We start from the raw sequence: 14,460 nt of genomic DNA, 5'->3' as shown, positions 1-14,460 counted from the left end.
GTTCATGTAGGTTTATATGATAGTTGATCGTGTTAAATTGATCTAAAATTAATGAAATTGTGACAAAATAGGCTAATTTGGCTTTTAATTAATGACCTCGGCAAAATAGCCTGCAAAACGTTTTTAAATAATTGGATTGAGGTGTAAATTTACATTTAACATTGTCCTTCAGGATGGCCGAATTGGCCGAAACGTTGGACTGTTGATGGACTATGCGTGGATACCAATTGATTTAGTTAAACAATTATATTTCATTTTATATTATTATGATATGATAATAAACTACTATCTACTTATAAAACTACTAAACTACTATGGTTTTTATGTCGTTTTTTTTCTTCAGCCCTGATAAACGCCTGAAATTATCAGCACATATAAATAAGTTTTTGTTTATTTTTTGCTGACCATACCCTTCTTCTCTCATCTCTAGAGAATTTGTTATGTTTATTATCAAAGAACGTTATTTAAATTATCTCTTAATAGCCTTCCGATATTATTTTTTATTCGAATCTGACTTGTCTTGGGATAACGTTTTAGTTTCCAGGTTATTAACGATGCTAAAAGGTTTGATAATTAACAACGTCAGGCCATTAGTCCGAGATTGAAGGAAGGTGCTATACCGTAAATAGGGTACCAACCTTTAGTTAGATCTAATGGGGTTTTTACTCTCTGTGTTCAGGTAGAAACATACATAAAAACTAAGTTCAGAAATTATAAAAAAGAATAATTTCAGAACTGATGAAGAGGAAGAAATCCCACATACCCCATGACCTTTACAAAAAAACTTATTCCCCATCCTGTTGTCCTCAATCCTACAGATATAGAACCTATCGACCCAGAACTAATCTTCTCCCAGAAATGTCAATTCCACCAAAGTGTTCCATCTTTCAAAAAGATAATAGGAAAAAATCTGTGACACAATGTACAAGAATAACGTTGTAGCATAGAGGGAAGTTCTTATATAATGATCAGCAAATATCGTGGTACATTTCATATCAATGTTATGTAAAGAAAAAATATATTTGTATAATATATAATGAATATAAATATTAACCAGAAAATAAGTGAGTCCTACGGATTATCATTTGGCATACTTATTTTATTACAATTTTTTAAAAATATACTTATTTAATGCCAGATTGTTGCCTTAGATTAATTTTTTTTAAATTAACATGGGGATTACAGTCTCGTATAAAAGATACCCTTAACTATGTACAATGTTACAAATAAAAAAAACAAACATAAAATAAATAGATACAAATAATGATTCTTAATAAAAGATAAAAGTAAAGTTAATTACAAAAACAATGCCATTTATGGATTTTACAAAATAATCAATTCACTTCTAATCGAAAAAAAATAGTTAATTTAAGAAAATGATGAAGAGAAAATAAAATAAAATTTTAGAGTGACAATAGCAGAACTCGTAAATATAGAAGTTATAACAAGATGTCCTCCCAGCAGCTTGGGCTTGTCTACGGGTTGTGGTTGGATTTCCCAAGTTGTAGGTCACTGCTACTTTAACTGTCATTAACTGGTAGTGGAACTTCATGAACCTTTTTTTGATTTAATCCTCTGTTGTCTTTTTATAGGTTTATAATTTTATCTTTTTTTTTTTGTTAACCAATAATTCCCAAAATCTTAGCTAGGAAGGTTTGCAAATTTGAGATATTTAAGAGGCCCTCACATGCCGTCTGAATGATATAATAAAAATTTACTAGACAGAAACAGTGACATTATTTTTCTTTTACGTTTTGAAAAGGATTATAGTAAAAAAGTAATAAGTATATTCTTGAATAATACAAAAATATAAATATTTTATTCTGTTATAACCACGTGTTCATGGTGAATCACCTTATGATTTATTCATGCATCTTTTTTAAAATAAACCAGTTGCATAACCGTTACAACTATCAAACTTCTTAGCAATAGCATTCAATAGCATTAAAAAACAAAATAATTTTTTTTTTCCAATTTTTATCTTTATTTAGGTTAAAATAAATAATATTTAGGAAAAAAACGGAAAAGACACGTTCCCCGGTTATTTGTCTCTTAACCTTAACTATGCAGTGCAAACCACACTGGTGTTGGCGTGTGTATCTCAACTTAACCAGTATTGTTACTTATGTTTCTTCTTCCCGTTATAAGTGAATCTTTAGTACTGTTGAACCGTCGCTTAATCGGGGTTTAGCGGAGTGGGTTGGCCGAGAAAGATTGCCTTAAATTATTTTTGGTATTATGATCTCTTCTGATATTGTGACATGTCGTACGTCGATCAATATACTCGCTACCAGTATCCATATCGATCAATATACTCGCTATTAGTGTCAATATCGATCAATATACTCGTTATTAGTGTCAATATCGATCAATATACTAGCTATCAGTGTCAATATCGGTCAATATACTAGCTATCAGTGTCAATATCGATCAATATACTCGCTATCAGTGTCAATATCGATCAATATACTAGCTATCAGTGTCAATATCGGTCAATATACTAGCTATCAGTGTCAATATCGGTTAATATGCTCGCTATCAGTGTCGATATCGGCCAATATACTTAACCAGGCCAATAACCAGGAGTTACGTGTTTAATGCCTTTTTTCTGTCACAATATAAAAAAATTAACTAATATTCCAATTTGAGTTACTGTTCCTATTTTAAATAAATTTTTCAAAGGCTAATACTTATGCTATATGAACGATAGTTCACTGTCAAGGCGTATAGATGTAATAGTTTACGTGACGATTGCTTCACTGGCATTACTTGTACTATCAACTATCAGCAGAGCTATTGCGACAGTACAATCGTGACAGTAACATCATGCAGTTACCGCCGTAATGATTCTCCGAGAGCGGGTATTTGTCGGGTAAAACGGGTATTTTTTGATCGGGAGAATCGGCAGGATTGCTTATTAATTAAATATCCGTAACGGAGCAATTGCCATCTCCATTTATATATCACTGCCTTTTATAAATAAATAATTATTTAAATCTCATATATCTGTATAATAAATAATTTCTAATAAAATGTTATTCTTACAACAAAAAATTTAATTAGCGACTGATAAGGTTTAAATTTAAAATATTGAAATAAATTTTTTACCAAATCAAATGAAGGGGCCACTTACAACTTTAATCATAATTATGCTGCCTTTGATAAATATATTACACGTTACAAATTGTAAACCTACTTTAGACTTTTAAGTGAGTGTTAATAAATATATAAAACCTATTTTCGATTTGAACGATTTTCCAAAATGATTGAAAAAGAACCAAAACTGTTTCAGTTCCTTTCAAGCGATTATATTTCTATTTTTTTTTTTTTTTTTTTTTGCTACGATCTCCTCTTGTGGGATTGTGACATGTCGTACATACCAACCTACTCCCTATAAATGTTTGAAAAATCAGATAAGTAAGGCTACCACGGAGGGTGGGAAAGAAGGGTTTCATACCGTTTTTCAATTTCAGGCGCTTTTCAAATATTGCTCGATTATACTAACTTAGTATAAGTAGTCTCCTCTTCCTGTTTGAAGCAAATATTTCAAATGTAAAATAGAACCGTCGCTCCCTGGGGGCTTACTGAGGCGGGTTCGGCGAGGAAGAATGGCCTTTTTATTGTTTTATGATCTCCAAAGTTTCTCGGCTGTCATCTGGGACAATCTTAAATACAGATTAACGATCATATCCTGGTATATAAATAAAATGACCTGGGCAGAACAGTCTGAAAATAATTTTTAAATTATTGATGTGAATTTAATTTGTATTATAGATTGTCCTTGAGGATGGCCGTATTGGCCGAAACGTTGGACTGTTTAAGAAATAAAGACTTGAATTGGATACAATTCAATTTATTTAAAGGATTTTTCCTATCTTTCTAAAACAACAAACGTTCAATAACTACTTGACTATAAATAACCAGCCATTCAGTGGAAAGATAACATTAAAATTCCTTTCCTTAACCAATCAGCACGTCTCTTAGTACAATTGTGAATTTTAATTTACAATATTGAAATATTGCTTTTGTTCTACTAGGAAGCGAACAGAGCAGAACTTGAAATGATTCCTTGTGCCCTTTGTTAAACAAACGACTTAATAACTTTTACAAGAGCTTCCAGCTTAATTTGAATTTAAGAACTGTGATCAATAAAGTCGGTCTCGGAGAGTAAACTTGGCCTCTTTTTTTTGGTGGACTTGGACCTTCGGGTTTGGAAATATCCTGAGAGAGAATCTCTAATAGGAAGCTGTCACCGCACTTGACAAATATCTTTTGTCTTCGCAGGGAATCCAATAGTCTTTTTTTAAATCATCAATATAAAGGGGGAGGGGTTTCAATGTTTTCGGAAGTTTTATAAGTATAATTTTGTTTCACTATCCTTCGTTAGAAAAAAATACTATACATTGTATAGATATGTGGGCTAGTGTTGAAACTAGCCCTGTTTTTGTTATTTTCGAGAAAAATAAATTAAAGACCTGGAAGGCGGAATCATGAACATAACACCAAGCATTTTTATTTGTATGCTGCTATAAAAATTCATATTTCAGGTTTCCTTGAGGTGGAAATGACGAATATTTGTATTTCCTTTGAACAATTAAATGTTCTTTTATATTAGTTAGGTCTTATCCTCATTAAAATAATCAAACAGAGCTTAAGTGCCTAATTTTCATAAAATTTCCCTAAAGTATCATTAGTTTTGTTTCTTTAAAAAAAAAACAGTTCTCAATGTTAGAGATAATACTAGATAAATACAAAATATAGAGCAGAATAATATTGATTAATTTTATTTATTTATTTATTTTTATTTATTGATATTTACAACTGTATAAAAAATACAACAAGTAAATTTGATCCTTATAACATAATGATAATGATATGATACAGCATGTAGAGAAACTACCCAGTAGTAGAACTCAAAAAATATTTTACAATATAAGGTCACGTGGCCATCTTCTTTTCAGGCGCCTCGGAGGATTGCCAGGAATGGAAGAGGAAGCAAAGTTAGAAACTAGTGGGTTTGGGTGGTTAAGGAATGATATCGGGTTCAGGCTAGATCGGTCACATAAAGAACATTTAGGTCTTTATGGGTGGTTTTATTAGTAACAAAATAAGGAGCATTGAAGATTTTACGAAGGATTTTGGATTGTAAGGATTGGATACGAGAGGAATTCGAAGGTTTAGTGGAGCCCCAAAGCTCAACTCTATATGTCCAGATGGGCCTTATTATTGTCATGTAGATTAGTCTTTTGTAATGAGTTGGAAGTTTAGACCGTTTGTCTAGTAAGTGCTGTAAGTAATAGTCTGAATCTGCGTGCAGTTTCCTGTCTTTTCAGTCTTGTGTGAGGATTCCAGGTTAGTCGTTTATCAAGGTGTAGTCCAAGATAACGAATCTGTTCTACAGGGGTAAGAGCCACATTATTAAAGTATACTGTAGGGCAGTCGGCAGGTTTACGACGAAGAGTAAATGGGATTTGTTGGGATTTATTTTTATCCTCCAATTTCGACACCATTCTTCGAGGATTGTGATATGGGACTGGAGAGTTTAGGATGCAATCAAAGGGTTATTACTAACTGTGAGCACACATATTAATTAATTAAATTATAAAAAAAAATTCTTAAGACCGTGAAGTCGAAAATTATAAGCATTTATTTATTTTTTCAATTTAAATAAGCATTTTCACGATTGTATACAATAAATAAATAAGTAAGTACTTTAACATTTGTTTTTATTAAATTTTGTTCCTTCTAAGAATAAAACTGTTTTAACAAAAGACAGCGAAGTCGTAATGCAATTGGGAAATATCGGGCGGTCGAGTTCGAATTTGTTAATGTTTTTATTTTTTTCTCCCTTTTATTTATTCATAAAATTTTTAAATATTTTCTATTTATCAATTGTTTATTATCAATTGGTGTTAACACTTAAAACTAATTTATTTCTCCCAAATCAACAAAATTAATGATTCTTTACGGGAAGATTTTTTAAATATATGGTATTTTAGTTAGACTATTCCAATAATAATAAGAGATACCTAATATTTAAAAAAGACTTTATTTCTCTTTGTTTCACAGAGTTGAATCAAAATCTTCATTCATCGCATCATTTTTGAGAAAATCTAAAAAACTGAAAAATCTATTCTATAAAGTGACTCAGTGACTCTTCAGGCTGGTCGATTTTAACGAAACATTTGTTGTCACATCTCAGGCGTATATTTAATTTCAGTTTCGTTTCATTTTTCGTTTTTGAGCTATCACGCACCCTATTTTGAAAATTGTTCACGATCTTAATACTTCCCCTGACTATATATTCCATTTATAGGTAATTGGAAGTAAAAATGTGGAGTAAAAAACAAAATACCTTGAACCATCCATAGATCTATTAATACGCAAAAATTTACCAGGAAATAAATCCATCTTGTGGTTTAATCTAATAATTAATCATGTATCATATATCGCTATATTATTAATAATTGAATTTTGCACGATCGCAATACTTTCTTACTATATATTCCAAATATATAGTGAAAGAAAAAATTGTTTAAACTTTTTATCCTGTTATAAGGTATAACAATTTTTTTTTAATAACTTTATTGAAATTTACAGCTGTATATTACATAGTACATTTAGTTAATGGGGTCTTAGTTAAAATGGAGTGTTACAGGCGTGTAGAGCAACTACCCACTGGTAGCACTCTAATGACATTTCACATTAGCTGGTCTCGTGGCCATCTCCTTTTCAGGCGCCTCGGAGGATTGTCAGGAATTGAGGAGGATACAAGATTAGAAACTAGTGGGTTTGAGTGGTTAGAGCGTTTATCGGTTACATAGGGAACATTAAGATCTTTATGTATTAGATTAATTTTTATTAATATATTTGTTTGAGAGTGGTTTAGTTTATTTAAAAACAATTTTGATCCTTTTTCTCAACTTTATTCTTTTTAAAACTCAGGAATGGAAGAGGATGCAAGATTAGAAACTTGGAGTTTTGAGTGGTTAGGGAGTTTATAATGGATGGAGTGATATCTGGTTCGGGCTAGATCGGTTACGGGTATAAAATTAAATCACAATAGTTCTTAATTCATATATTCTTTTTGCTTGGACGTTTCGAGAATATTGTGCCTCCTTCTTCAGCATCTATAATTTAATATTTTTCATTTTAAATAAGCATTTCCACGATTGTGTACAATCAATTAAATTCATTTATAATGAATAATAGAAAAACTCAGATGAATAAATAAATACTTTAACGTAATTTTGTTTACTTATCTATTTTGCTGCAGAATTAATGGTGTTGACAATTTAAAAATATTTAACAAAATTTAAATATAACAATTAAGTTTGGTCAGCTTTGAGCTCTGATCTTTATATCCATCTTTTTCTAGTATTAATTCACGGTCGACTATAAACAGATCATAAGGAAGTATAAATAGATGGATTTGAATGTATATTCCTGAATTTTTCTTTTCTTTTTTTTTTTTTCTTATTCTGTCACTATCATACTAAGTTAATACAAGAAGGTTCGACTAAAAGAAATAAAAAGTTGCTCTGACAAAAAGACAACTGCGACGAGCTATATAAAGGAATGACGTGAAAGGGTATCCGAAAGGACAGAGGGGCCTTTATAAAGCCTTGTAGCCTTGAAGAGATGTCGCTAATGCCGAATGTTTATACACTCAGTCTGTTTATACACTTCTATAAACACTGCCTTATCTTCTGTCTATTCCAATACACAATGCCGTTCTTATCATATCGCAGCGGGCCTGGAACTGGCATCAGCCCGTGCGGTAATCGCATACAGCTGAATAGAGAAGGGATGATGCGATTCCAAGCTGGATTAATATCATGTCAAACACTAATTCAAAGGATTTTTTAACATTAAGTTAATAGTGGATGTGCCTATATGAGAAATTGGTAAGTGAAGAACACAAATAAGTAAATACTTATTAATTATTGCAAACGTTTCGGCCAGAATTTCAGGCCTTCATCAAGACTAAGAACAAAAAGCAAGATAACTACCATAATGAATAAAAGGAATTTCAGAATACTAAGAAATAAAAATCAACGTGGATAGATAAATAGCGTTGGAAGAAAATGTATAGTTAGTATTATAAGAAGATTAAGGATATGTATATATAAGTAATATTAATATTAAGAAAGAAGAAAGAACCCAAAAATAATATGCATATGAAAAATTAGTTAGTAAATATATATACAAAATGGAAATTATTATTTTTTTAAAATTTATTTATTGCTATTTACAACTGTACATTATGATACATTTAGTAAATTTGATCTCAGTTGTAATGGAGTGATACAGGCGTGTAGAGGAACTACCCATTGGTAACACTCTAATGACGTGCTACATAAGCAGATCTCGTGGCCATCTTCTTTTCAGGCGCCTCAGAGGATTGTCGGAAATGGAAGAGGAAGCAAGGTTAGAAACTAGTGGGTTTGGGTGGTTGGGGAGTTTGTAATGGAAAAAGTGATATCTGGTTCGGGTTAGATCGGTTACATATGTAACATTAAGGTCTTTACGTATGATTTTATTTGTGATCAAGTAAGGAGCATTGAGGATGGAAATTATTTAAAATTAAAATTATGAAAGAAGTGGGAAGGAAAAGATATATGAAATTAATTAATTGTTTATAACTTTAATTTTAAAGAATTTCAATTTTGTACATCTATATCACAAATTGCTGTGGTTCAAAGATTTCGATTACTACACCTGCTTGACAAACGCCCTGCACTTCCCCTATACTACAAAAAGTAGTAAATGTTTAGATTAAATCCATGACGTAACCTTAAGCTATTGCTAGACTATACTGACTACCTTAGCTGGACTGATATCAACACGTTATAATGACACAAGGAAAAGGAAAAAGACTCAGTAAAGTATATATAATACATTTCATGTATTTTATATGTATGAAGTACTAGTTCTATTTTAATGAAGGGTACGAAAAAAAAATTACTACAAAAAACTCTTATACGCTATGATAATCAGACCTATTTAGACATTGGAATTGATCATTGTGGCTCTACCAAACCATCAAATGCCTCCTGTACCAAATCCTTGCAATCCAAATTCCTCCGTAAAATCCTTAATGCTCCTTATTTCGCCACAAAGAAACTGATACATAAAGACCTCAACATCCTATTTGGTGCTGATTCGGCCCGAAATAGATATACCTCCTTTCATTCCAAAATCCTAACCCATTAGTTCTTAATCTCTTATCTTTAACAAGCCCTGATAATCCTCCGAGGGATCAGGAAAGAATATCGCCACGGGATCTTCTAATTTGAAGTACTATCTTTGGATGGTTCCCTCCAAAGATCATCACGTGTCCTGAAACATTATCACACTTATTGTATTTTTTTTGTTTTTATTCAGTTGTTTATTATAAGTATTAGTCATTGCGCGTTTATTTATTATTCGATCGATTCTTTAAAGAAAATTTATATATTGCGGAAGTGTAATTATTTTTGTGTTTTTAAAGAAACAAAAAGGAAATCATTGCAGAGTCTGTCTCTTTGTTCCTGATGCGGAAGGAGGGATCTGGTAATACGTTACGTGTTCCGTTACACTGTACATAATAGGTTGAGTCATTTTTTTTTTTTTGTACAAACTATATTTTTATCATATATTGTTTGTAACCAAACATATAATTGTACGGTATCAGTTTACAAAACAAGTTCCAGCGGCCGGCAATTTATTTTGGCGAATATCATGAAAACTATTTACTTTATATCACATTAAATTAACTTCAATTTGTGTACTAATAGAAATCTGTTCTAATGATTCCTGAGATAATTTCCCAAAATAAATTCACTAACTACTGATTGTTCAGTACTTTTTTAATGAAATATACCTTTCTAAATAGATATATCTCGAAAACTATTTAACGTGAATAACTCTATTAGGGCTCATATTTTAGCAAATTTGCTTTTCTTTAAATGACGTTCTCTTAGGTTTTCTTGTGCTGTTCCTACTTTATAAGATATAGAGCTCCGAATGAAATTTTTTTTTTTTGTCGCCATCTTTTATTCCCCCTGCCTATACTTGGCACACTCATCAATTTTGACTATTAATTATACATAGTTTTCATTATTGTAATAAAAAATTGGGGTGAGATAACTGCCTTTTTTCTCCTCTTGGGCTCTTGTACTAAAGGGCTTGTATCTTTTTTGGCCCGGATGAAGTCATGCAACATGAGGCGATACATTGGCTCTAATTAAATAGTTTTATGACAATTTGAACTTTTAAATTATTTAAAAATTTATTTATTATTTTTTGAGCTCTCAAATTTTTGAGAGTCGACTCTATTTCAATTCATACTATCAGCTTTAGGTTGATTATTACTATTGAATGTAATAGCTGTATTAGGGCTCATTTATTAAGCTAATTTACTCTATTTTAAATGATATTCTATTAGGTTGTTTAGTGTTGTGTTTTATTATTATAAAGTTTTCAAGAAATTATTGCCCTTTTTTTTTTTTTTTTTTTTTTTTTTTTTACAAAATCCAAATTTTAACCAAGTCTTGGTTATGATAAAGTTTCGATCTGTATTCTTATACCTGCAGCAAAGGTATATATGAACAATTTTTTTTTTACACTTCTTTACCAGAGAAGTCTGGCTCACCTCTACCTTTTGTTTATATATTTGTTTTTTGATATTGGTATCAGAGAGAAACTTAAGGTTATTAAATTGAAGGATTCTTAAACATTTCGATGAGTCATAAAAATTTATTTTTATTCTGTTTATTGAGTCTTTTACCTTGAGTAAATTCAGCATGTCTTGCAGTTTTTATGCCTTTTCTTTTACAAGAGATTTATTTTTGGTTTTACAATGTTCTATTCTGGAAGTTGTTTCTCGTATTCTTTGATCTGTGAGATAGCAATTGTTCATTGTTGAGGAGAGATGGGTGAAAGATACTTTTATATATAAGCAGTTATAATCTAAAACTTAAAAGTGGAGGTGTCAGCCTATGGCTAAACATTTTCTGAATTTTTACCAACCCATAACAATTTAAAACTGCTGTGAGTGGTAAATTTCATGGTTTATTATGTGTCAAACTAAACTTTAATTAGTAACTGCTAATTAGTAATCTGATTAATTTATCCTTTAGAAGAATATACAGAATGATTGTGATTATGAACATTTTTATTTTGTATACTATATTAAGTTTTACTTTTATGTAATAACTTTATTTACACTCGAAACGCTATTTGTCGAAACTCTTTTTATTTTGAGAAACTTCATTTCTAAAGTTGGTTTAATACTTTGAAATTTGTTTATAATAATAATATGTTTTAACTATTTCTAATTTTCATTCTTTTTTTTTTTTTTTTGTTCCAGGTTGATTTTACTGGAGACAAGGGGAAGGCGTTTCAACAAGATATGGGGGAGAGATCACTAGTGTGAAAATAGATTATATAATGCCTTTTCATTGTTTCTGCAACTTTGGTAGTAATGAATCAGACTTTGCAAAGCACCACGCTTACTCAGGTGAGGATGTTATGTATTATTAAATGAAACGTCTTGTTTAATTTTACATATATTTTCATAAGGAGAAGATGATTGATGAGTGGTCAGTGAAAACACAAATAAGTAAAAACTACAGCGTTGTTTTGGCTAGAATTTCAAGTCTTCCATCAGGGCTAAGAGGAATTATAGAATAATTAGAAAATAAGAAAACAACTAACATTATAGATACAAAAAATTATTGAAAGAAATGTATACCGGCAGACTGCAGACATTTGATAGACTGCGGATTATAATAATAATATTCTTTATTTATTCTGGGATTGATCTCTTAGAATAATATACAGGCGTCAAAATTGGGCTTTAGAGCAAAATTCAAAATAAAAATTATATTAAAATAATGAATTTGAACAGATAAAAATAAACAACAATAATTAACAGAAAATGTAAAATAGGAATAGCACAAATAAAATAAAACCATATGTCTTATCATAAGATATAAGATGACTAACACTTCTGATAATAAAAAAAAATAAATAAATAAAAATTAAATACAGTTAAAATAAAAACAATAAATGAAAGGTACAATTTTTGCTAATATACATATTTACAAGTATGAACGAAATTCTGAAACATAAAATACAGAAAATATATAAACCTTATTTGAAGAGTTTAAGGGTATTAACATTACGAATAAAGGAGGGAATAGAATTCCATAGGGAAGAGGAACGGATAAGGAAAGATCTACCAAAGGCTATGTGCAGTTACATATAAGTCTGAAGGCCATGAGTGGGTATTGCGGGAATGCACTGAGGATTTAAATTGAAGGATATCAGAGATGTATGATGTACGGCGGGATTGGATAACTTGATAGAGTAAGGAAGCAAACAAATATTTTCCACGGAAGGAGGGGTTAAGCCACTTCAACTCTTCATAAAATCAGGTGATAGAGGTGTCACTGGGGACCCCAAAGATAAATCATACAAATCAATTAATTAACCGTTTTAAATTTGCTTCGAGATCCCCAGATACCCGTAAACCACACAGCAATAATCAAAGTAGGAGAATATTAAGGAAGTAACAAGGAGCCTACAGGTTTCAAGAGGAATTAGAAGACAAAGATAATTTAAGCCCTTTAGGGTGGAGAAGGTATGACGGAAAATGTCGGAGACATGGTTTTTCCAGGAGAGTTTGGTCTATAGTGGCATCTAGGTTTTTAACGTATGGATTGAATTGTATTGGATTGTAGGAATAAGGTTGGAAAGTGAGGAATAGTTTTAAGGAGGTGATTGGATCCTATTATGATTGCCTTAGTCTTCTCTGCATTTAACTTAAGCTTGATTAGCTGGATTACCATACCATCTGGCAAATGTATTAAAACATAACAGCCCTCATTTTCCAGAAACATTTGATTACCTTAAGAAAACAAATATATTTAACTAATTTGATTTATTTACATCTTTATCACATTAATTAATGTAATTTACCGTTATCTTTTCTTTTCTCTCTATTTTATTTTATTTATTTATATTTTTTAATATTTATCACGAGATCAGCTTATATATTCTAGTATAGGTATGATGGTATTAGGAATGTTCCTGAGAGGTCAGTATGCGTAGCATCTAGGCAATATGCATCACCTTCATTGTCGATTGTCTTATATTATATTAAAAATGTATCATAAAAAGATAAAGGGTGTATGAGAAAAGTTATAATAAAATTAAGTCAGAGGAAATAACAAATAATAAAATACATATAAAAATCTAGTTAGTGAATATATGTACAAATATGTAAGTAAAATAACAGCATTAAAGAAATAAAATATAAAGCTTTAAAGTCCAAAATAAATAAGGAAATATGAATATTTTAATTTAATAATAATTATTTAAAATTAAAGTTATGAAAAAAAAATGAGAAAGTAGATATTCTGTTTTACTTTATATTTTATTTCTTTCATTGTGGTATTTTACTTAGATATTTCATTAGTTACATATATTATATTCCTAATTTTTTTTTCCACAACTTTAATTTTAAATAATTATTAATGTTTGTTCTTAGCCCTGATAAAGGCTTGAAATTCTGTCCGAAGCATTGGCACTAATAAATAAGTTTTTATTATTATATATTATCCACAGTCAACTATCTATTCATTATTATGTATATTTCTTTATTATTAAATTAACTGTCAATTTTATGTATTTGTCAGTGTTAGTATTATTTAATGAATCATATTACTAATGTTAGATTAATATTTATTACTTAAAAAGCATTTTTTTTTTTTTTACATTTATTTAAAGATTAAATTATTTTATTAATTCTTTTTCCTTACATTACAGCGGTACCAGCCATTGGCTGTGGTGAGTCCTTTAGAGGACCGAACATGGATAGTTCCGAATATGACGGACACGGAAAAGCTTTCTCCTACCTCTTTTGCCCTATCGCAAAAACCAGAGGTCAAACTAAGTGCAATGCCGTAAGTAAATTTTTCTACGTTTTGATTTATATTTATATTTAGTACTGTAGCATTTTTTGGGGGAAAAACTTTATACTTATTATATTCAGGAATTGGATTATGTTTTGGAACTCAAATTGCCAATTTTCAAACCTAATCCCATTAAAAATATACATCGTTTTATATATAAATTACTTTACTAAATTACAACTTAAAAAAAAAAAAGTGTTGTATTGTATATATTATACTTTTATTATAAATAAAAATATTTTTTGTCATCATTACTAGCATCAAATACATAATGGGGGTATGACTGTGAGAGAGGTTCAGGTGGTTTATCATCTTTTTTACTTCATTGAATACAATTTATAAAAATTCATAAAAGACATGAAAAGTATATTTTATGTCCGTACACTGTTATTATGGCATTTTTCGGTGGAAGTGTATAAAATAAAATTGAAAGCGAAACTAATGAAAACAAATCATAAGAATACATTTATAATTAATTATAAGTATATAATATTGAAAA

At 30.1% G+C, this 14,460-nt stretch overlaps 1 protein-coding gene across 6 annotated transcripts in view; it reads left to right on the top strand.

The window, feature by feature from the left end:
* Csk (C-terminal Src kinase) overlaps nt 1–14,460 on the top strand; it is a 180,176-nt gene that overhangs the window by 154,347 nt on the left and 11,369 nt on the right. For all 6 annotated transcript variants that reach the window (XM_014427604.3, XM_014427600.3, XM_067048451.1 and 3 more), the window contains 2 exons: nt 11,354–11,503; nt 13,816–13,952. In XM_014427604.3, the coding sequence (XP_014283090.1) occupies nt 11,468–11,503; nt 13,816–13,952 (173 nt within the window). In that variant the 5' untranslated portion in view covers nt 11,354–11,467. The remainder of the gene's footprint in view (nt 1–11,353; nt 11,504–13,815; nt 13,953–14,460) is intronic.

Source organism: Halyomorpha halys, unplaced genomic scaffold (genome assembly GCF_000696795.3).
Source record: "Halyomorpha halys isolate HHAL.00 unplaced genomic scaffold, Hhal_1.1 Scaffold658.1, whole genome shotgun sequence".
NCBI lineage: Eukaryota > Metazoa > Arthropoda > Insecta > Hemiptera > Pentatomidae > Halyomorpha > Halyomorpha halys.
The sequence above is the reverse complement of the archived record's forward strand: the minus strand, read 5'-3'. Positions and strand labels throughout refer to the sequence as shown.